The sequence below is a fragment of the Petaurus breviceps genome, unplaced genomic scaffold (genome assembly GCF_028583685.1).
Source record: "Petaurus breviceps papuanus isolate PSGF00001 unplaced genomic scaffold, PetGlider_PUasm1.0 90977, whole genome shotgun sequence".
Taxonomy (NCBI): domain Eukaryota; kingdom Metazoa; phylum Chordata; class Mammalia; order Diprotodontia; family Petauridae; genus Petaurus; species Petaurus breviceps.
This window is the reverse complement of record NW_027187391.1, coordinates 44,991,836-45,015,500: the sequence shown is the minus strand read 5'-3', so window position 1 is coordinate 45,015,500 and position 23,665 is coordinate 44,991,836. Positions and strand designations below refer to the sequence as shown.

General features: G+C 37.2%; 1 protein-coding gene across 4 annotated transcripts in view; it reads right to left on the bottom strand.

Annotated features, from left to right (window-relative positions):
- SEC63 (SEC63 homolog, protein translocation regulator) overlaps positions 1 to 20,651 on the bottom strand; it is a 78,703-nt gene extending 58,052 nt beyond the window's left edge. The window contains exons 1-2 of one of the 4 annotated variants that reach the window (XM_069077103.1): positions 20,341 to 20,651; positions 15,695 to 15,850 (exon numbers count right to left, since the gene is read on the bottom strand). In XM_069077103.1, the coding sequence (XP_068933204.1) occupies positions 15,695 to 15,720 (26 nt within the window). In that variant the 5' untranslated portion in view covers positions 15,721 to 15,850; positions 20,341 to 20,651. Of the gene's footprint in view, positions 1 to 15,690; positions 15,851 to 20,340 lie in introns of all 4 variants that reach the window. The other 3 variants (XM_069077106.1, XM_069077105.1, XM_069077102.1) reach the window with 3 other exon arrangements.
- Between the last annotated feature and the right edge of the window lie 3,014 nt (positions 20,652 to 23,665).

The following is a 23,665-nucleotide window of genomic DNA, read 5'->3' as shown; positions in this document are numbered from 1 at the left end:
GATTCAATTCTTGCTTCAGATACTCTCTAGCTTATGTCCACCCCACCTCCTCAATACTTTTAAAACTTCACAAAGTTTTTGTAAGGAAAAGAGAACATAGTAACATGAGCACATAGTAAGCTCAATATTAAACAAATTGTAAGTATTACAAAGTATATTTTTTAAAAAAATCAAAAATAATATGTGAACTTGGATTCATGAGACTTCAGCGTTCAAATGTTGCCACTTACAGAACCATTATGATCTTAAATAAAATACTCATCAGATTATGGGATTTTAAAACCAAAGGAATTTTAAGACATTGTTTAGCCCAGGGATTAGCTTTTTTTTTAAATCTCATAGACCCCTTTGGCATTGCAGTGAAAGCTATGGAACCCTTCAGAATAATGTTTTCAAATGCATAAAACAAAATATATAATATTACAAAGGAAACCAATTATATTGAAGCATAGTTATCAAAATATTTTTTAAAACAAGTTCACAAACCCTAGATTAAAAACCCAGGATAGTCTAATCTGACCCTCTTGCTTTATAAATGAGGAAACTAGAATCCATAAAAGCCTATAAACTTGCCCAGAGTCACATAGATAATAAGTAGGAGAGCTACAATTCAAAACTTCATGTCTTCTGATTTTGAATTCAGGGTTCTGAGAAATTTTCAGTGACTCCAAAGGTAACAGAACACTCCAAAGCACTATAGCCTAATGTTCAAGTCATCCAAAAGTCATTCTATTAAGGAAATATTTTATTTGAAAATTTATCTCAAAATAAAACTAAATCTTTTCCATCAAGATCTTTAAGATCTGGGCAATCTGTCTTAAGCTAGTAAACAGCAGTTAGTATTAAAAGTGTCCATCTCAAGTTAAAGGCTTACCAGCCCTTGAAGTGAGATCTAAACTCTTACATTTCAAAATACTTCAGAATTGGGTAAAAAAAAATGGAAAAAACTAGACAAAAAAATTAAGACAACTTTGGTTCCATTGGTAGTTCACAAAGAAGCATTGATTTAGGACTAGAGGAGTTTCAACCTCCTCATTTTGGTTGTACTATTAACTATATAATTTAATCTTTCTGTTCCTCAGAAATATCATCTATACTATTTCAAATACTTTAACATTGTCAACAAACATTAAGGACCTAATGTGAATTGGGCAATGTACATATCCATAATATAAACATAAAACAGACATATGCTACCTTGTACTAAATACCAAATGAGTGGTATAAACATAAGTGTAAAGGAATAATATTCACTAAGAACTGGGATATCAAAGATTTCATTTGGTAGTTAAAATTTTACCTGGGCCTTGAAAGAAGGATAACATTTAGCTATAAAGGGAACAATAGGTAGAAAAGTTTGGCTAGAACAACGTACCAGGTAGTAGTAGCGTGGAAAGTAAGATAAAGTAGATGGGGACCAGACCACATAGATCAAGCAAGCAATAAACATTTATTACATGTCTACTATGTGTCAGGTACTATGCTAGGGCACTACTAGAGATAAAGAGAAAAAACTGAAACAGTTCCTGTTCTCAAGGAACTTACATTATATCAAGGAAAATAAATGTATGTGTATCTCTACACATCCATACACAAAATATACACAGTTGGCAAACAGGGGCAGGGAGCACACAGTTGCAACTAGAGTGATCTGGAAAGGCTTTAAGCAGAAGGTGATCTTCAACTGAGTTTTGATGGAACTAGGGATGAGAAGAAACTAGGGTGAGAAGAAAATGCAATCAAGACTCAGGGTATGGTCAGTAAAACTGCACACAAACTGAAGATTGAATGCTGTGCAAGTAGAAATTACAAAGTCTAGGCTGGATCATAGTGTATAATAGGGAGTAATATAAAGCAAGACTGAAAGGTAAGTTGCGAAGAGTTTTAAATGCCAAATAGAGGAGTTTGCATTTCATCCTAGAAATAACAGGGAACCACTGAACTTACTTAACACAGCTCTAAATTTAAGGCTGAGGAATATAGATTTTATATCTGGAAGGCTACACTGTGTACCAGAATTTGCATGTAGGCTATTTTGTTATGATAACCAACTAGTAGTTTATAACAGGCCTTGTAAATTTCTATTTAAGTCTTAATCCTTACTTAATTTTAATTTACCTACAAATTTGATAACTTAATGCTTTGCTTCCAAAGAGAAGAATGAATGGTAAAGGCTGGGGGAGGGACAGGAAGAGAAGACTAATATAGATATATAGCTATATATAGCAGGTTGGTATAGTGAAAAGAATACTGACTCATCGATAGACCTGACTTTGAATTCCAGCTTTTACTATCTGTAAGATCTCAGTTTCCTTCAAATGGGAATGAGAACACTTGTACTACCTACCTAACAGAATCCTTATGAAGTATTTATAAACTCTGCACTCACTCTGCAGCCACTCTAGTTCAGGTCTTCATTACCTTTCATGTGGACTACCTACCACAACAGCCTCCTTTTTAGTTTCCCTGCCTTAGGTCTCTCTCCACTCCAATTTATTCTCCACATTATTTTTCTAAAGCACAGGCCTAATTATGTCACATGCACACATACCCTTCTCCCTACTTGCCCCTGCACACATACACACCCTCAATAAACCCCAGTGCCTCCCTGTTACCTCTAGGACCAAAAAAATATTCTTATTTCTGGAGGTTTAGTTCTTCAGTCTTGCCTCTTCTCAGTCTTCCATGCTTATTACGAATTACTACCCTCTGAGGTCCATCTACAATGACCTACTTGCTATCAGTACCTTTGTATTGGTTGTTCCCTGTGCCTGGAATGTTCTCTTTCATCACCTTTAGCTTTTGGAATGCTATTTCCTTAAAAACTTATCTTGAATGTGGATACCTTTCTACATAGAATCTTTCCTGACCCCAGCTTCTAGTGCTCTATCAAAACCACCTGGTTTGTATTCTTTATGCATATGTTCAGTACATATTTTATAGATGTCTATCATAACATAAAATCCTCAAAACCCGAAATTTTCATTTTAATCTTTGCATCCCCATAAACTATCATTCTGTAGTACATAATTATTCTTTTTTTTTTTTAATGCAATTGAGGTTAAGTAATTTGCTCAAGGTTACACGGCCAGTTATTTCTGGGTGTGGTGCTAAGTATCAGAGCCCGGATTTGATCCCAGGTCATCCCGACTCTGGGGCTGGTGCTCTTACTCACTGTGCTACCTGGCCACCCTGTACATAATTATTCTTAATAAATGCTTGTTGATTGATACTTTTAAGTGTCATTATTATTGTTGCCTTAGGTGAACAGTAGGCAACTCTCCTTTTGATTGCCCCACCCTTTTTCCTCTATATGTTTAAACTCTATTACTGGTAAACTCTAGAATGCCAAAGTAGCATCCTGCCCCATATTATTATTCTACTCTACTTTTTGCTGAGAATCTAAATAAAACTCCAGTCAATTTTCAAACCTGAATTCCATGACACATTTTTTAAATAATTCAGTCTACACAAGCAACATATAGAAACTAGAAAGGTTACCTCTATCATACTGTCAAATGTATACACTGCCACTAGTTCACACCTGAAGGATAAAATGAGAAATACTGAACAAAATTCAGGCCCTACCCCAAAGAAAACTAAAACATTCCTACATGGGGGAAAAACTGACAGATTCAACTGAACAAATAAGGAGATTTATGACTGTTAAGCAGTCCTTCACATCAACAAAAATTCTTTAATCTGACCACAATTTTTTATTATTCTATCTTCTCCCTCTGCCTTACAGCCTCTAATCTTGCTCTTGATCCTAATTGTGACCTCCAATCCTTCCAACTTTGAGTCCTTTCCCATCATCCCTGTACTCACTACATTTCCATCCCTTCACAAGCTCAACACCTGGGTGAGTCAATTAAATGCTACACAAACCTCCACACTCCAACCTCTTGCCTCTCATACTATTGCCAATTATGCCTTGCCAAAGCCCAACCATGGATTACTTCCACCATTCACATCCTTCTGTCCTATCTATTCGCTACAGAACAGGGCTGGGGAAAAATCATCAAACTATGCTTAAGTCCACTACAAATTTTACTAAAGCAAAACAAACCTCTTACACCTCTCTAGTGAATTTCACTAACCCACTCACCACAACTTCTGATTCCTGTTTAAGCCTTCCAAGGCACCCCTCTCACTTCAAAGTTGTTGAAGTCATTCAAAAAGATCTCCCTCTTTTCCTCTCCTCATCTTTTCCTGTCTTCAATGAAGAGGTAACCATTCTTGTCAAAGCTAACTCCTCTGCATATACTCATTTCCACCCAACTTCTCCAGCAACTGCCCCCACTATCACCCCCATTATCTCTCTAATCTTTTAACTGCACCCTTTCTACTGGCTTCCCTATGACCTACAACACACTGTTTTTCTCAGTCTTAAAAAATTCCTCTTGATCTGACAATCCCTTCAGGATAAACTGTTTAAAAAGCCATATATATCAGGTGACTCCTCATCTCTTCCTCCAGGCTTCCTGGGTTAATCCTAATTAAAATCCCACCTTCTACAAGAAAACTTGCCCAATTTTCCATTGTTGATGCCTTCCACTTATTATTTCCTACTTTTCCTGTATATATTTTGTATGTACATAGACTTTTCCTGTATATATTTTGTATGTACATAGACTATGAGTTCCCAAAAATAAAGGACTATCTTCTTTTCCCTTCTTTGTATCCCCATCACTTAGCATAATGACTGGCACATGGTAAGAGCTTAATAAATACTTTTCCACTTGACTCCACTCTCATTCTCTTCTAGAACCTCTACAATCTGGCTTGCTGCCTCATCATACAACTGAAATTACCCTCTCAAAAGTTACCAACAATATCACAACTGGCAAATCTATGTGGTTTTTTTTTCCCCACATTATCCTCATCCTGCTTGATCTTTCAGTTACCTTTGACACTGTTAACCACCTGTTCCTCCTGCACACTCTCTCGGTTTTCATGACATTGCTCTTGCCTGGTCTCTTCAGTTTCCTTCCCTGGATCTTCATCTAATTCTGGACCCTCTTATTCTCTCCCTGTACTATCTCAATCAGCCACTTTATCAGCTCCCATAGATTCAACTATGTTGATGCTGATAATTCCCAGATGTACTATATATGGCCCTAATTTCTCTCTTGATCAAGTCCTGTAACACTCAAGAACTGCCTTCTAAACACCACAAAATGGGCGTCCCCCAAGGCCTCTCAAACTCAAAATGTCCAAAACAGAATTTACTATCTTTTCCCCCAAACTCTACCCTATTCTCAGCTTTCCAACTGTTGTCAACCTTCCAGATTCAAAACCTGTCATCCTTGACTCCTCAACTTGCACTAATCCCACAAGCCAATCTATTGTAGTTTTATAATTTCTACCTTCACAACATGTGTATTTTTTCTCTATTCACAGAGGCCACGTGAGGACCTAGTACACAACTTTATTATCTTGAACCTAGACTATTACAATGGTTTCTCTGCCTCAAGTCTCTCCCCACTCCAGTTAATCCTCTACTCAGCTACCAAAGTGATTTTCCTAAACAGGTCTAACTATGTCACCACCAATCCTCCCCCACCATGAGCTCCAGTAGCTCCCTATTTCCTGTGGGACTAAATATAAAATGCTATTTAGCATTTAAAGCCCTTACTACCTGGCTTCTTCCTACCTTTTTAGTCTTTTTACACTTGACTCCCCTTCAGGTACTCTATAATACTACCTACTTTTTGTTCCTACCTGACACTCCATCTCCCAAAACAAATAAATGTCAGATAGCATAGGTACAATTTTGAATATATTTAACATGCTAGGTGAAAATGTAGGTCTGAAGATCAGGAAAAATCCACATGAGCTACACAGGATATGCAGATTTGGAAGTCTTCTGATTAGAGAATGTACTTCAGGTTCTGGGATTGGATGAGATTGCAAAAGAAAAAAGAATAAATGAAGGCAGAAGGCAGATTCTTGAGGAGCATCAGCAAACACAATGAGATAGGAAGTTCAGTGAATTAAAAAGAATGTGGTAAGTAAGTCTTGAAAGACAAAGGTGGAAGGAATATTTAGAATACAGGGGGTTGGTTAAGGTCTGTCAAACAGTAAAGGAAATCTGATTCAAATCAAGAAGGATTATGACTGAATAAAAAAGTAAGGAGGCCACCAGCCATGAATGTAGTTGGTTGAAGGCTTTCTTAAGAGTTTGTGAGATATGCTTATATTTGTGGATAGATAAGGAGTCAAAAGAAACTGAAGAGACACAAGAGGATGGGGTTGACTACTAGTGCAGTTATCAAAAAGGAAAAGAGATGAGAAGCACTTAGCAATGAGTAGGGATAACTTTTCTTCTGCATCAAAAAGAAGGGAGAATTCATAATAACACAGAAGTTTTAAAGGAGGGATGAGAGAAAGCTCCTATAGGATTAACATCCAGTCTCACTGAGAAGATTGAGGATAAATCATCACCAGTTAGGTAAGAAAGTAAGAGAAATTAATGAAAAAGGAAAAACTGTTCCAACAGTTGCTCTGGGGAATGAAATAAAAGGTCAATATGATTAGAACAAAAGTACTGTCAAAAGGAAGGATCCAGAATAGCTTTACACACCATAAATTTCCAGTGGGTGAAATCAGCTCTATGTTGAAACTTTCTCCATGGATATACCCAGCAGTCCCAGAGTAATAATGAAAATGATGATGGAGTAACTGGAATAAACCAATTGCACAGACTTTGAAGGAAGAAAAGTAAAGAAATGGTTTGGAAGCAGCAATTACTATTATTATTCAGTTTATGATGAAACCAATTCAGTATTTTATTTTTCTGTTCTTTATTTTCTTCTGATCTAGATACTTCTTTCACTTTAAGAATCCTTCTCCTTTTATCTAAATCAGGTCCTAAAGGAACCTGAAAAGCCACTGCAAGTAAGTGAACTTATTAGTGCAAAATAGCTGACCCAGCTCCAGGTCTAAGAGAATAGATGGGAAGGGATTGGGAGGGAGTTGTTGAATATCTTCCTTTTGAACAAGCCATTTTGGGGGAGAAAACCTTAGCTGTTTGTAACATAAACTAGTAGGACAGGAGCTAAATACCTCCCATAATAGTAAATTTCATATGTATATTTACATTTTTCCTCCTTTCCTTTTCCCTTCAAAGACTTCAAATTTGGGGCGATTTTTCATTGAAAAGATATTTGTTATTATGAGTTTCCCATAGCAGAGTGCTGTGGAAATTAAAAAAAAAAGCAATACAACATAGTAGGAAAAAAAAGCATTGGACTAACAATCATCAAAAGCCATCTGCTAACTAACTAGCTTTGTGCACCTGAAAAAAACTGATTACCTTTTCTGGGTCACAGTTTCTTTATCTGTAAAAAGTAGGGATTGGAAATAGATCATTACCTAAAGTACTATCTAACTCTAAAATCATGTTGTTTTTTAAGTACAGACATGAGCTCCATGAATTTTTCTAGAAAAGAAGAGGCATGGAAAATTGTCACTACAGAGATCCCAAGAACCTAAGCTGCTCTACTGTCTTTTTTTACTGTAAAGAATAAAATCCTTAATCTATAATAAAGGTTCCTAGTCTTTTTTTTTAATTTACTTATTTATGTGTCCCTTGGCTTTTGGTATACCTTCCCAAACTCCCATTGAATGTGAAAGGAAATAAACCCTAGAATTTACCATACATGTGCAATAAAAAAAACAAACATTAATTTGTAATAAAGAAAATTTTATTGAGTATACAACATATTCAGTAACAAAGTTGTTAAATGTCTATCAGAACACAGTCAAATAAATTAGTGAAGTCCTTGACTCTGTTCCTTGTCAATCAAAAGTTTTATTCTTGCTATAATTCTGCAATGAAATGCCCATATAAGTTCAGCCTCCAGTTTGTTTATTGCCGTGGGTGACTGTTTTCAGGACTGGGAATCTTGATTCAAACAAGTTATTACAAAGAGAATTAAAACCTTATAAGCTTTTTTAAATAAAAATATGACATGTTTCTCCATGAGTACACTAAAATTTGTATAACTTCAATAACTGCAAATTAATTAGCTCATCTTTCATTGGGTCACTTTTGCTGATTTTTTCTAGTTCAACAAGAAAAGGATTTCATATTCCAAATATACATAACCCCTTAACAACCTTCTCATATCACCTTTAGGTAAAATGTAGTTGGGAGCTTCTAGTCATCACAATACTCCCAAAATATGAAATCAGTGCTCCTACTTACACTTAATTCTCTGAACTATTATTTATTTTCCCCCCTGATTTTCTTTTAATATTATGAAAACTGTCTTTTGATTGTAGTGGCCTACTAAAATAAGACCAACAGTGAACAGCTGTAAGGTATTTTCATTTTTTTAGAATGGAACAAAAGTATTCTACTGTATAACTGACTTCAGATTTATAGCAGTAAATACTTCTTAAGAACACTTTCAATCTCTGTGTGTGTCTCAACCCCCCCCCCACCATCCACTACAATTTTTCCATTCCTTTCTATCCCTATGACACTACTCACCTAACTTGTTGCCTAATCGTTATAGACTAGTTCTGTCCTAGGACTTTATAGGCCTTTAAACAAACTGAAAAAGATGTGAACTAGGTCCTAGGTATACACAAATAAAAAAATGACCCAATTTTTTACTTCTTAGATAAATGGCAGGATGGATAAAATATATACCTAAATATAATACAAAGTAGATAAAATGTGATACAGATAACTAATAATACGGAATAATGTGAGAAAAGTAGAAAATACATTCTGTAGAAGGATCAGGGTTTCATGACAGAAAAGAAATCTTAGATGAGAGAGTCTTATAGAAAGAAAAAGCTTTCTTTATATAGTTCCAGTCAGAACATGCCAGGCATGGAAGACAGCCTTCATCAAATCTACAAAGGTAGGAAACGTTGAACAAAATAGAGGAACAACAAGTAATACAGTTTGACATGTGAAGGGAAGTAATCTGAAATAAGGCTAAAATGATTTCCAAGTGGTTATGTCTTTAAGTATGGGTCCTTTCCCATTATCTCCTTAGTGCTTACTTACACAGTAAAATCTTAAGTCAGCAACAAATTCTCAAGTCAGTCAGTTTAAGCACTTTGTTAACAGCACTGAGGATTTAAGGATATAACTTATATACAGAAGACAGGCAATTACAGGTGTATACAAAAAAAATACAAGGTCTAACTTAAGAGAGAGGTCTTCCCCAGAGGTCTATCAGTTCTAGATACCTCTATCTAGTTTATTTCTGCTTAGATCAGCTTTCTAGCTCCATTCTATTTAAGTTCATTTAAATGAAAGATTAGGCCTGGGATGATAATAATATTAACAATTAAAATATGAATAGGTAAAACTGTTCTCCTTTCCTTAACTAGAATTATTTCTCAGAATGTTTTAAATAACTTTCATGCACATACAAGATCATCAGCATAGTAATAGAAAGAACACTGGACTTTGACATCTGGGTGTCAAGTTCTGGCTGTATCACAAGCAATAAATACTAACTGGCATGACCTTGGACAGGTAACATTTTCCTAAGTCAGAATGCCTTCACCTATAAATTGCTTTTTATTGGGGGAAGAGAATTACTTGGACTAGATCAGGAGTTCTTAACCTGGGGTCTCTGGGTGTGTAGAGATAACTGTAATTCAATGTTTCCTTTGTAAGCTTATGTATCTTATTTTATTTATTTAGAAACATTCTGAGAAGGGGTCCCATTAGTTTTACCAAAAGAAGTTAAAAATCCCTGGACCACTAAGGACAGATCACTCACGTCCATTCTAGCCCTAAGATTATATGACTAATTTGTAATACCTCAGTACTTTTAAATGCCTGAAAATTTTCCCAAATATACATAATCCAACAAACTATAAGTAGATCCCTTAACTGTCAGGTCATTTTCCTAATATTTAAAGGGGTTTTAGAGTTCAGCTAGATCAATCAAATGCCTTAATTTTACAGATGAATAAACTGAAGACTATAGACTATAATTTTCCCACTGTAACACAGCTTGTAAAAAGAATATCTAGGAATACAATTTAGATCTCCTTACCCTAGGAATACAATTTAGATCTCCTTACCCTTTCCACTATAACACACTTTTAATCAGCATTTTTAAAATGTCATGTTTATAATTTTTATTTTGTCAGATATCCGTGGAATCAAGTTTCTGAAATATTATATCCATTTCAGTGTATTAGAAAGGACACAAATTGGACATGGATTTAGAAGACTTGGGATCAAGTCCTAAGCTGTAAGATCTTGGGCAAGCAACATCACTACTTTAAGTCTCAGCTACCTCTTTTGCAAAATAGGCATAATATCTGAGGTATATACATCACAAGGTTCTTGTGAGAATCAATATATCACTTTCAAACCACAAAGCAATGTGATTCAACAAGTATATATTAAAGACCTACCATGTGCAAGGCTCTGTGATAAACATTAGAAATACAAAAGCAAGACAGTCCCCGCCCAAAAGTAGTTTATATTATCCTACTGGAAGTACTATGTAAATTAATTCACTATATAAGTATGCATTACTATTATGCCAATGAATGATATGCAACACTATTTTGTAATATTATGATGACGACACTCATAGCAGACTTCTTAATCTGTTCAGAATGATGTTGTCATAGCTCCCTATCCAATTAGTCTAATCACTGTACAAACTACACCTGACTTTCAAGCTTAAATTGTCTGTTCACCCACATAAGTGTCCTATTGTTCCAACCCAGAAGCTAAAAATCAAGTGCATGAAAAATATTAATTCATTCAGTAGCACTCCACAGTGCTCCATGATACCAGATACATACTCCATAACACAGTGGCATAGAAACCAAAAGCAAATTTTAAATTAATTTTGCCATTAAAAGTTCTGCCATTCAAAAAGCAAAAGTATTTATATACTTTTTTTTCCTTTTGGATCCAGACACGCAGTTTCATCAGTAGAGGGAACTGAGAGTCACCTGAGGCACTGAGAAACTATGTGATTTACCCATCATCACACAACCAGAATGTGTCATAGGCAGGATTTGCACCTAGAGCCTCCCAATTCCAAGACCAGCTCTCAATTTGCTATACTATGCTGCCTCTCAGTGAAGCCAGAATTGTTAGATTCTAAATTTACATAAATTAGTTTAAGCTAAAAATAGCTATTATACTTCTTATTCTTGTTCTTTCCAGGTAGTTTTTACACCTCTCAGAACAAATGGTCCTGGTCAGAGAAACCCATTTGCAAAGGATACTGTGTCAAAGTCAGTAAAATGATAAATACTTTTACATTAAGTATTATCCACAGTTTTAATAAGAAAAACCCCAGATGTAAAATGCCTTGTCCAAGAGCATAATATTCCCTAATTCCAATGTAGTACTTAGGTTCGCTACATCTCTGCTTTTCCTTCAAAGTCCTTTGAAGGACTAACAAAACAACAAAAAATATAATCTTACCTTCTTGCCATCTCATAATAGATCAAGACAGCATGGTACAGTAGAAAAAAGGTTCAAATTCTGACTGACATTTTCTAGTACGAGACCTTAATAAGCAAGTCACATACCTTCCCTGTGTCTTAGTTTTCTTATGTGTAAAATACAAATGGTTGGACTGTTCTCGTTCGATTGTTTCAGTCGTGTTCAACTCTTGGAGTTACACAACTAATAAGTCTTCCTGACTCCTGGCTTGGCACTCCATTCCACTGCACCACCTAGGTGACCCTAATGGATGGACTAGATCGTCTCTAAAGCTCCCTTCTATCTCTAAATCATATTTCTTTGATATAAGCTACAGTTATAAGGACCCGATTTTCCAGTATGGCTATCTACACTGATCATAAAACCACAGGATTAAATATGTGCATGCATGCACAAACACAGGGCCTGCACAAATATTTTGGGAGTCACCTCATAATTAGGCTATATTATGAGGTAACTACCATTCTTTATTATTAATAAAAAAACTAATATAATGATATTAAAGTCAAGCAATTTGATGACGATGAAACAAATAAAAATAATTAATTGGTCCTAATAAAAGGTCAAGTGAAATTAAAGATTATAGGCAAACTATATCACAGATAAACTGACTGTACTGAGTCTATTATGTAATGTAGAGCATAGGATATGGCTCAGAAAAACTGCAAACATCCATACTGTAGGACCCAGAAATGTTTATGAGCCATCTGTTATACATTCAAGATGATATTAGGAAAACAAAGAGATATTACCAGAACTATTTTGGGAAGGATAAAGGGGAATAAAGGGAGGAAGTCCAGGAGAATACTGAATAAAGAATAAGGAAGCTGGATATCTCATCAAAGCATTACTCTCTACCTAATCTTTTGTCTTCTCTCCTTTGTGAAATACCAATCTTTGATCAAGTGAGAAGTGGCCTTCTTCAATAGATCAAAATGGCGGGGGGGGGGGGGTGGGGGGGTGGGGGGGAGGAGCAGGAAAAGGGAAAGAAGATGACAGAAACCATAGAAAAAAGTTAACGCTTACCAGTTGAAAAATTTTAAAACTGACAGGGAGTGGGGGAAAAAATCTGAGCAGAAAAGGTTTGGGATATAGCTTTCTAGTAGATATAATCTATATCACTATAAGGAAAAAAAGTATGCTATGCAAACCTATCTCTTTATAAGATCAAGAATTTCTATTTATCATAGAACCTAAAATGCAAGAAAATATCCATTATTATTATGGAAGTAAAAAATGGGACAGCAGAAAGGTAAGGCATTTTAGGAAAAGGGAAATGGGGGCTTTTGACTCCAAAATCCTTACCAGGAAAGTAATGCCATATTGGGAGAATGGAGAACTAGTTTGAAAGTCAGAAAATTCAATTGCTATTCCTGCTCCCAAAGCAATATAGGAAAGAAATTTTTAACAGTGTAAACTGGGTCATTTTGCTACCAGCAATACCTTTCAATAAAGAATGTGACTAGAGTTGGTGAAATGGCATATTATTCCTGAAGTCTGGTATACAGAAAATAATTCTTACTCTCAGTATGACACAAATGCAAAATGTTAAGTGGTTTAAATAAGAAAAATCAATTCTTTATCCCTAGATAAAAAATAGCATAATTAAATTGGAAACCACAAGTAACTAAGGTAAAGTAAAACTTACCTTTGTATTCTAGGATGTCTTGAGCTCAAGCAAGTATATATTATCTTTTTTCAAAAAAAAAAGTATCCTTTTACTTAAAAGAGATTATTATTCTGGTGTTTTTTGCCAGATCTCCCCAGTCTACTACACAAATCAACACATTACTTAATGTAACAGTGCAATGCAATGTACTTCTCAAACCGGAATAGCATTTAATTCTGAAAGAACTGATGAAGGCTTTGCTTTCATTAAATACACACACAACATGAAATATTTTTTGTTAGTAAGACTCAGTGCATCTCTGAAATTTTTCATTTAGAGGTGGCACAATACAGTGGAAAGGACATTAATTAATATATTTTGGATCACAAGACCTGAATTCCAATCAGTTTTTGCCACTTATCAACCTGCAACACTAGGCAAATAATTCGGCTTTCAATGCTTCAGTTTCATCATTTGCAAAATGGGAATACTTATACTACTTCCCTAGCAAAGTTGAGAGAATCAAATGGGAAAACATCAAATTCTTTGTTTAATAAAGAGCTATTTAAAAATCAAAACTTCCTTCTTTGCAGTTCCTTCCAGCCCTAAAATAAACAAAAGTTACTGAGCACTTAGACACTGGGATACAAACACAAAAGTGAAATAGTCCTTGCCTTTGACAAGCTTATATTCTATAGGCATATGAACAAAACAGATATAACAAAGTGATTTGGGAGGAAAGGCACTAGCAGCTGTGCAATGAGAATACAATTTATGAAGAAGATAGCATCTGAGTGAGTCTTGAAGGAAACCAGGGATTCTGAGAGCCAAAGGTGAGGAGGTAGTGCATTATTCCAGGTACAGGAGAAAGTCATTGCAAAAGGCAAGGACTGATATCGTTTAAAGAATAAATGGAGGCTAGTTTGTCTGGATCATACTATGTGTGGAGGAGACTAAGGTGCAATAGGGCTGAAAAGGTTGGGACACGTTGTCAAAGGTTTTTAATTTGCTTCTAGAGTTAAAAGGGTACTTCTGAAATGTATTAAGTAGGTAAGTAACTTAGTCAGACTCAAACTTTAGGAAAATCCCTTTGGCAGTTTTGTGGATGGTGGAGAGAAACTTGAGGCAGAAAGACTAATAAGTAGGAGGCTACCATAATAGCGAAGGTGAGAAACTATAAGGACCTGAACTAGGGCAGTGGCTGTGAGAAGACAGAAGGGGAGATATCCAAAAGACAGTATGTATAGAGAAACAAGATTTGGTAACTGACTGTATGTGAGGTGAGTCATAGTGAGGGCTCAAAGATGATAAAGGGTTTCTGGGACAGATGGGGGTCCCTCAATAGAAACAGAAAAGTTCAGAAGAGGAGTGGATTTAGAAGAAAATATAGTAAGTACTGCACTAGATATGTTGAGTTGGAGATTTCTACAGGGCATCCAGTTTGAAATGTCCAGTAGGCAAATGGTTTATGTGAGACTGATGTTCAAAAGAAACCAGGGCTAAAAACAGAGATCTAAGAATCAATGGCATAGAGATCATCATTAAATTCATAGGAACTGATGAGGTCACCAAAAGAAAGAGCATAGAGAGAGAAAAGACACCCTAAAATGTATGATAAAAAAATCAGCAGACATGGTAACAGAAAACTGGCTCTGCCACTTACTGCACCTTACACAAGTGCCTTACCCTATGACAGAGGCACAGGATGAAAACTATAAGGGATTTCAAGAGTCACTTGAGGACAACTTATAGGTTAAGTAAGAAGGAAGTAAGAATCCCTTCTACAACAACTGGTAATCAAGCCTCCTCCTTAAAATCTATAAGGAATGCAATCTATTCAACTTCTGAACAATTCTAGTTTTGAAGAAGGGTTTTGGGTTGTTTTTCCTTACAAGCTGAAATATGCATCTCAGAAATTTTGATCCACTGGTCCTACAAAAGCCCTCTGGACAGAGTAAAACAAATGTAGATCCTTCCACATGAAAGTCCTCTGAAAAGGAGGCCAACTAGGATGTCTTCACTTAGTCTCCCATTCTCCAAATGAAACATTCAATCTTAGTATGCCATAGTTTCAAGACCCAACATCCTGGACCATTCTTTTCAAGGAGCTTTACTGTTCCTGTCACTTTCCTTTGAGAATCACAGCATCTCAAAATGAACTAAGTAATCCCCCAAATGTAGTCTGACACATTATTGCCTCCCTTATGCTTCTATTCACTAAACCTAAGATTGCATTAGCTTTTTTGCCTATTTCAATACAAGGTTCCAATCTCAGCTCTATTGCTTACTAGCCTTAGTGACCTTAAACAAGATAATTACCTAGGCCTCTGTTTATTTATTTGCAAACTGAAGGCATAGGACTAAATAACTTCTAGGGTTCTTTCCAGTTTTAAACTAATGACCTATATTGGGAACTACCCTCTACAGGCTTCAGTTTCCTCATCTGTAAAACTAGAGGGTTGCACTAGATGATTTCTAGGGTCCTTTCCAGTGCTAAAATTCCATACTATCATATCATATTCACAAAATGTGCTTTTTAAAGCAAAGTCTTATATCAGCTACTTTTTATGACATACAAAAAACTCCACAAACAGATTTACTAATAAAAGAAAAATTAAACATATACCTGCCTCAATAAGGGATTAATACAGTCCATTCTTGATCAGAAATAGCAAAACCCACAGATAAGACTAAGACTTCATTATAGCCAATAGCTTGCTTCAGCTCTCCCTTCCAACAATTTGTTGTGGTGATTCTCATCTTCTTTTCCCTCTCTGGTCCATACCCTGGTAATATAATAATAATCCACATTTATATAGCATTTTACAGTTTAAAGATGCTTTCCTCACAACAACCCTGTGAGGTAGGTAATGCAATTACTAAAATTGAGAAAAACCAAGAGAAGTTAAATGACTTGCCCAAGGTCACACAGCTAGTCAGGGAAGGAACTAGGACTTATAATCAGAGCTTCTAATTCTTTCTATTCCACCAGGGTGTCTATAATGACACACGAGCTGCGAGCACATTCCAAAAGACAGAAAAAGGTTATAGATCATCAAAATTACAATAGTCTCAAGAGTTGATTTTATGTTAAGAAGAATCTCACGCAAATTCCAAGGTCAAAGTTAGTGCTCATCCACATTGCTGAGGGGAGGAAGAAAGAAATTAAATTATGAAGTCAGTTATGTTAACAATTCTCATATTGGTAAGAAGAAAATATAACTGAATTTTTACTTAGAATAGATGCCTACCTAACTAGAAGAAAGTAGTAAGGGAAAAATAACATGTTCCACAGAGTCTAACAACTTTGAAACAGGTAAGGTATATTTTATTTGTATTCCAAACAATTGCAACCCTTAATCTCAGGAAAGAATGAAAAAAATATGGCCTTGAAATCTGTTACAAAAATCATACCCAGTTATTTTACACTTTACTCTAGGCAAATAGTCTAAAAGTAAACAGTATTTAGAAAGCTATGACCTTTCTTAACTGTAAGAGTTGAATGCAAATATGTATGATGATCAAATTCGCATGGTACAACATTAAAATACACATCTTGTTTTAAAGGCAATATATAGATATTTTAACACATTTCTGAAGACAATATTAATTTACATTACCAACATCCATAAAAAGCCAAAGCATAAAAGTTCAGAGGATGTCAGAAACATCAAGTGATGTGGAGTTAAGGTGATACTAAAGAGTTTTAAAGGAAATTTCATACAGACCAACCTCTTAGCATAGTACAATTTCCATACTCAGCAGGAAGTCAATATCAAATGATCATGATAAATTTATTAATCTCAGATTAAGTTCAATTCTGAAAAGAATTTATGAAAACCTCTAAGAATGTTACAGTAGTCTCCCACACTTACAGCCTTACTCAAGGAAAATTCCAACATAACAGATTTTACTGAAATCCCTGTACTTTACCAAAGATCTTTAATCTCAAAAATTAATACATAAACACTGTTAAGGTTACCCTTCCTTCTGAAAAAGTCTCGTGAATTTTTCACTTCCATGTTATTACTTAAATCAGACTACTTCTTTAGGTTTTACTCTCTGATGAAGTCTCCAGTCATTTTATTGAACAAATTTGCAGGTAATTCTGAGAAAGGAAGATAAATAAGACCTTTCTTTCACCACAAATGTGTGTCCATTACAGCCGCATTTAGCACACTGGATTTTTTTTTTTTAACTATAAAAGAAGGGTGTTTTTTTTTAAGCTTTTGAGTATCATGGATCACCTTTGGCAGGCTGGTGAAGCCTATGGGACCCTTCTCAGAAAACCAATTATACCAAAATACAGTTATCAAAACATTTCCTTTAAAATAGATGAACTTGGGGCAGCTAAGTGGCACAGTGAATATAGCACCGGCCCTGGAGTCAGGAGGACCTGAGTTCAAATCCGACCTCAGACACTTAACACAAAAAACCAGCTGACTTGGGCAAGCCACTTAACCCCAATTGCCCTCCAAAAAACAAAAAAAAAAAAAAAAAAAAGAACATAAGTTGTATGAGGCCAAGGAGCCTTTTTAAAAAAAATTTTTTAAATAGATGAACTTCCAGGTTAAAAATTCATATGATAAACGTATTATTAACTTTTTAGAGCCTAGGTAACTTAAATGATCATGACAGACCTGCCACTGATAAGCCATTTAATTTCTCCAAACTTCAGCTATCCCAATTTGTCAACTGAGAATGGTACTTAGGGAGTTTTATATCTCCAAAGTCTTAGGATTTCAAAATACCAAAGTGATAGGGCCATTTTAAAAATGACAGCCTGGAGAAGAACTACACAGAAAACTAAATCCTTTTGAAGATTATTAATACTCACTTTTAAGGCTACCTACCTATAGAACTGGCTTTTTGGTGCAAATGACGGTCATGGAAAACAGAAAGACATTTCCAGCTGAACCCTTTTAAAATTCATTTTAGTTAATATTTCTTAAGTTATTTGGTTCTTTTTTAGGCTTAATTTATTCAGTTCTAAAAATCAAAACAAGTTTAGTCAAAGGCTGCATTTAACTTACATATGGCAATTTCATGTGAAATTTGAGTACCGTATGTTTCAAGATATCACAATGCCCCAACTCCAAAGTAATATTAATTTGAAATCTACTTTCTAAGTTCAGAGAAGCATCTTTTTCATACCAGCCTGTTATTATAGAGACAGTCTAAGCTACATGGAAGTTATTAAAGATAGTAGAAAGAAGCGCTATTCCTACATTTTAATAACTATTATAATAAAATCTCAAATTACCTTTCTTCATTTTCACTATAATTAAACAGGCCAAAGCACATAGTATGTATTCAGATAATGGTCATATTTTGCCTAATGCACTCCCATAAGCAAAGAATGAGTGAAGTACTTAAAGGTAAGGTGAGAAGAGCAAGGAAATTTTTATTGTGAAGTTAGAGACTGCCCAGTGTCTGACAGTCAAGTTCCAGCTCTTTCCAATACCACTTTACTCACAGACTGCAGGACTGATCAAGTTTGGGTACACTTGATATGGGTAAATGGAGGTCAAATTTTGTGACCAAAACTAAACGTCACTATATAAATCTTTCAGACAAATATCAAGTTTCTGGATGTTATAGAAACCACAAAAACCTAAATGTTTACTGGTTACTGACCTGTGAAATCAGTGCATGATCCTAACCAGAACATATAAGTATGGTCACAAATTTTAAAAAAACCAATATACTCAAAGATAAATGCAACACCTTTCAAAATGTGATAAAAATTAAGTATCCACAAAGAGAACGCTTTCATTGCAATGGGCCTAAGTTTATGGATAGTATACAATTAAAACTTAGCTTAAAAACTCAGGTTTGAATGCACACAGTATAAAAAAGCACAATAAACCCAAATCTATTTTTCTTAAGTTAGCCAATGCATCAGAAAAGCATTAAGACTAGTAACTCCTGAAAGGTTTTTTTCATTTAATGTATATTTAATCTTATTACAATCAATGAACACTGAGATGAACACATTTATTAGCATTTGATTTGTCATGCAAAATTCTATTATGTTTCAAATCAGACTGTCAAACCCATCAAGTTGAGCTGAATTAGAGCTCCACTATCATCAACTTTCCCCAAAGTAATGTGTGCAACCTAGACAGCAGTTTACTTTTCCAACACCTACTGACCCAAAATAATTACAGCTTAAACAAGTTAACATATTGGTTGAAAAGTTTTTCCTCGATATTTGTAATGCACAAAATCCTCTAGTCATCAATTTTTCCTGCACCCTATGCCATTATCAACCTATTGGGCCCAGAATACTGTTTGTTGTTTAGCAGCCTTTGAAGGATTACTTCACTTGCCATGTGTCTCGGGATAATTCACAAATGAAATTCAACCCTTATCCCCAAATTTTTCTAAACCGCCTAGCTGAGACTGCCTAAATCACGTTAAAGACTTAAGCTTAACAACAGACTAGCTCCCTCATAACCACTAATAAGGTCAGTATTTTAAAGGAACTTAACTCCTTCATGATTTCACTTTTTCCACATAAACAGGAAAGCCTTGATCTTGGAAAGAGAATAATGGCATACTTTCCAACTCCAACTGCTCAGGCACACAAGATACAGGCATGAAATTGAAAAAAATCAGTTCTGAAGGAGGGGGTGAGGGGAGGTTAGTGAAAGGGAAGCCAGCACAGTTAGAGCAGTAAACATGTCATCCAGCCTAGAAGGTTCACAAAACATCTGGAACAGCTGCACCAAATATATTGGGTGGGGGGTTGAGGAATGGTATGGAAGGGGTCGGAGGGGGCTGAAAGCTCCGATTATGCATTTGGTTTCCTTCCTCGGTAACTCTTTCCTTGCCTTTCCAATTTCCATCCCACTCCCCCTCCAAATCGGGACCCCACTAACAAACCACCCAAAAGTAGAGAGGAAAAACAAGAGAATGGGGAGACTGGGAGAACAAAGAGAAGGCAGCACGAGTACCCGGAACAATAAGGAAAGAAAAGCGAAATTCCTCTGGAAAGACAATGGTAAAGGGGATGGGGGTGGGGGGGAGGGAAGATGCAGAAGAAAACACGCCCGCGGGGCAGAGCCGGAGGCCTGGGGCCCGGCCGGGCTGGGTCAGGCCTGGCCGGCCACGGTGGGTGGGTAGGTAGGTGAGTGGGTGTCACGGGGCCCGGGAGAGGGCGAGGGGTCGGGCAGGACCGACGTGCAGTAACGACGGGGCCCAGGTGCAACAGCAGTGGGGGCAGTCCCTGAGTCAGGCCGGGCCAGCCGGGCCGGGCCGGGGCAGGACTCACCGGCGTTCTGGTCCCGGGGCCAGAGATAGTAAGTGGCCGGGATCACGATGAGCCCGACGAAGGAGGTGAGGAAGTAGAAGAAGGTGTTCCCGCTGTCATCGTACTGGAACTGCTGCCCGGCCATGGCGACCCCCTCCTCCTCCTCCTCTTTCTCCTACCCCTTCTCGCCGCCACGACCCCGCTGCGCGGTCGCGGCCCCGGCGCCGGTCCCGGTCACAGCCCCCCAGGCTTCGTGTGGCGCAGCTAGGGCTGCTCCGCCGCCGCCGCCGCCGCCCCCCACGCTACACTCACGGACACGCCGCCGCCGCTGTCGCCAGTTCTCGCGAGAGGAAACTTTGCTCCCTCCCCCACCCCCACTTCCTCCGCCTCTCGCCCTCACACTCAAGCTAAGGAGACGTGGCGTGCGCAGCCGTGCGCTCTAGTCGGGGGTGAGACCTCACAAGAACACTGCCCAACACAGGCGACGCCCCGCCCACCTCGGCTTTCCCGCGAAGCCCTGCCCCTGGTCCCAAACTCCGCCCCTCCTTCCTCCACCGCCCCGCCTCCTTCTGCTCCCCTAGTAGCGTGAGGGTCGGAGAGGAGAATAGCGGAAGCAACGTAGGACGTGAAGAACTTATCCCTGGCCGTTTCCACTTACGGCCCCTCCAGCCTGTGCTTCCCCGGGAATCACTCAGCCCGGCGTTGCAAGCCTGCAACGCCTGCCTCAGGCCTCGGTGGGTCCCTGCATACGCATCCCTTCCAGGCTTGTAGATGCAAGCAAGAGAGTACCCACATTCCCGTAGAGCGTTCTAGGCTTTCCTCACAATTTCGGCTTCTTCATCCCTAGAATGAGGGGGGTGGTTCTGGGAGGGAGACGGGAGAGTTACCGTGGAAAATCACGATAAAAACTTCCGTTAAAAAAAGAGTTCGCATAAAACATGCTTAAAACTTTTAAAATGCATTCTTCACAACTACCCTTTGAGGTAATTTACTTTCGGGAAGACTCAAATTCGAATCAAACGTCAGACACTTCCTAGCTGGGTGACCCTGGGCAAGTCACCTCACCTCTACCTCGGTTTCCTCGTCTGTAAAATGGTGATAATAATAGCACCTACCTCCCAAGGTTGTTGGGAGGATCAAATGAATTAATTGTAAAGCTCTTAGCATAGTGCCTGGCACCTAATCAGCGCTATATAAATGGTTTATTATTATTATTGGCATCTAGGTGGCAGCGTGAATAGAGTGCTGGGCCTGGAGTAAGGAAGACTTGGGTTCAAATCCAATTTCAGACACTTCCTAGCTGTATGACCCTGGGCAAGTCATTTAACTCTGTTTGCCAAGTTTCCTCATCTGTAAAATGAGCTGGAGAAGGAAATGGCAAACTAGTATCTTTGCCAAGAAAACCCCAAATGGGGTCTCTAACATTTGGATACAACTCAACAAATTATTATTACTTTGCAGGGTTGTTGTGAGGATTAAGTGAGATGACGAATTCTGACCTTGATGCTTACTAATTATACGATTCAAGGCCTCATCCTCACACACATTCACTTACCTACCTGACAGAGTTGTGAGAAATGCACTCTGTGGTTTTTAAAGGCCACTATAAATGTGAGTTATTATTGAAATGGAAATAACACCTGTTCAACCTACATCGCAATGTGATTGGGAGGATCAAATGAAATAAATGTGAAAATTGCTTTGAAAAAGTGAAAAAGCATAGTAAAACTAAGGTATAATTTAACATTTGAAACTAGAATAGGTATAAACAAATTTTAGGTTTTACTGACCAAGTAGCTTACATATGCTCCTTTGTTGGGAGAGTGAAGGAAGTTTCCTTGTTCCACCCTCTCTGTTGTGATCTAAATATAATAGATGGCCAGATCTGTAAGGTGGCCAACTGGTTTGGGTGAAACTATTCCAACTTGTGAAAGCAACTTTAGAACAGCTATAGTTTTTATAGCACTTAAGATTTATGAATCAGGGCCACTCCAGGAGGTAGGTGGCACAGTAATGACTAACCTCATTTCACAGGTGAGGACACTAAGGTGTTATCATTTCTCATGATCACATACATTGTGAGTGACTGAGGCAGAGGGCAAACCTGAGTCTCCTAATGCCACTCTATCCACTTTACTATTTTATTTATTTTATTTCTATGTTCATATTTGTTCTCGGTCCTCTACCACCATTAGACACTTGTTTGTTCATTTAGCATCAGATTTATATTCATTCATTAAATAAATCACCTAGTACAAATAAGTTATTTATTAAACATTCATTTGGTGCAGATGACTATGCTTAACTCTTGAGGCATTATAGAGTTTACATATGACAGTCTCTTACTCTCAAATTGTTTACTTTCAAGTAGGAGATACAACTTTAATACAAAGTATTAAAATAGTAATAAAAGTTCAAATAAACTGCTACATGAGGTCTCATTCTCTTGAAATATAGGTATAGAATGCACTCTACTTATTATACTTAAGTTTTACTGACTGTTTATACACAGGGGTGGGGAACCTGCTGCCTCAAGGCTACATGTGACCTTCTAGGTCCTTGGGTGCTACCATTTGACTGAGTCCAAGTTTTACAGAACAAATCCTTTTAGTAAGGGGATTTGTTCTGTGAAGTTTAGATTCAGTCAAAGGGCTGCACTTGAGAACCTAGAAGGTCACATGTGACCTCAAGGCTGAAGATTCCCCACCTCTGCTTCAGAATCATTCCTAGATATAGCTTAATCTCAATGCTTTCTGTATATTACTTTATGAAATATCTTTCAATTCATATTTATAGTATGATATCAAGTTCTTTCTTAGCTGACATTGAAAGGGGAGAACTGCTGGTTTTTCTGCTTAATGACAATGTTACATTTGTTGGTATACTCTAAGGCAGCCAATTAAATGGGCTTCCACTGTATGGTAAATGGCTTTGCCAGTGGTCATTACATTTTGCATCTATCATCAACTACATCTTTCTTTTTTGCAGACCATATTTACTTTTATCTATTCCTTCCCTTCTTTTGTATTTCCTATACACCTACTCTGAGAGGAAAGCTAAGAAAAATGTTTCCTCTGCATAATTGTCCAGTGGACTTTTTTTTTCTGCTTCAAACCTGCTCCTTGAAGGCCTGAGCTTACATAATTCCCTCATCGTCCATTTTAGAGAAAAATAAATCAGGGAGAAATAGGGGTCTGTGTGAGTAAATATAGTGCTTGTGATTTTTCAGCACCAATCACAATGAACACCCTGCCTTGCTCTAAACCTAAGTTAATCATCTTCTTGGCTGAGTTGATATGAGCAGTTGCTGTGAAACACTTTCTGTTTCCAGTTTAATTTATCAGGT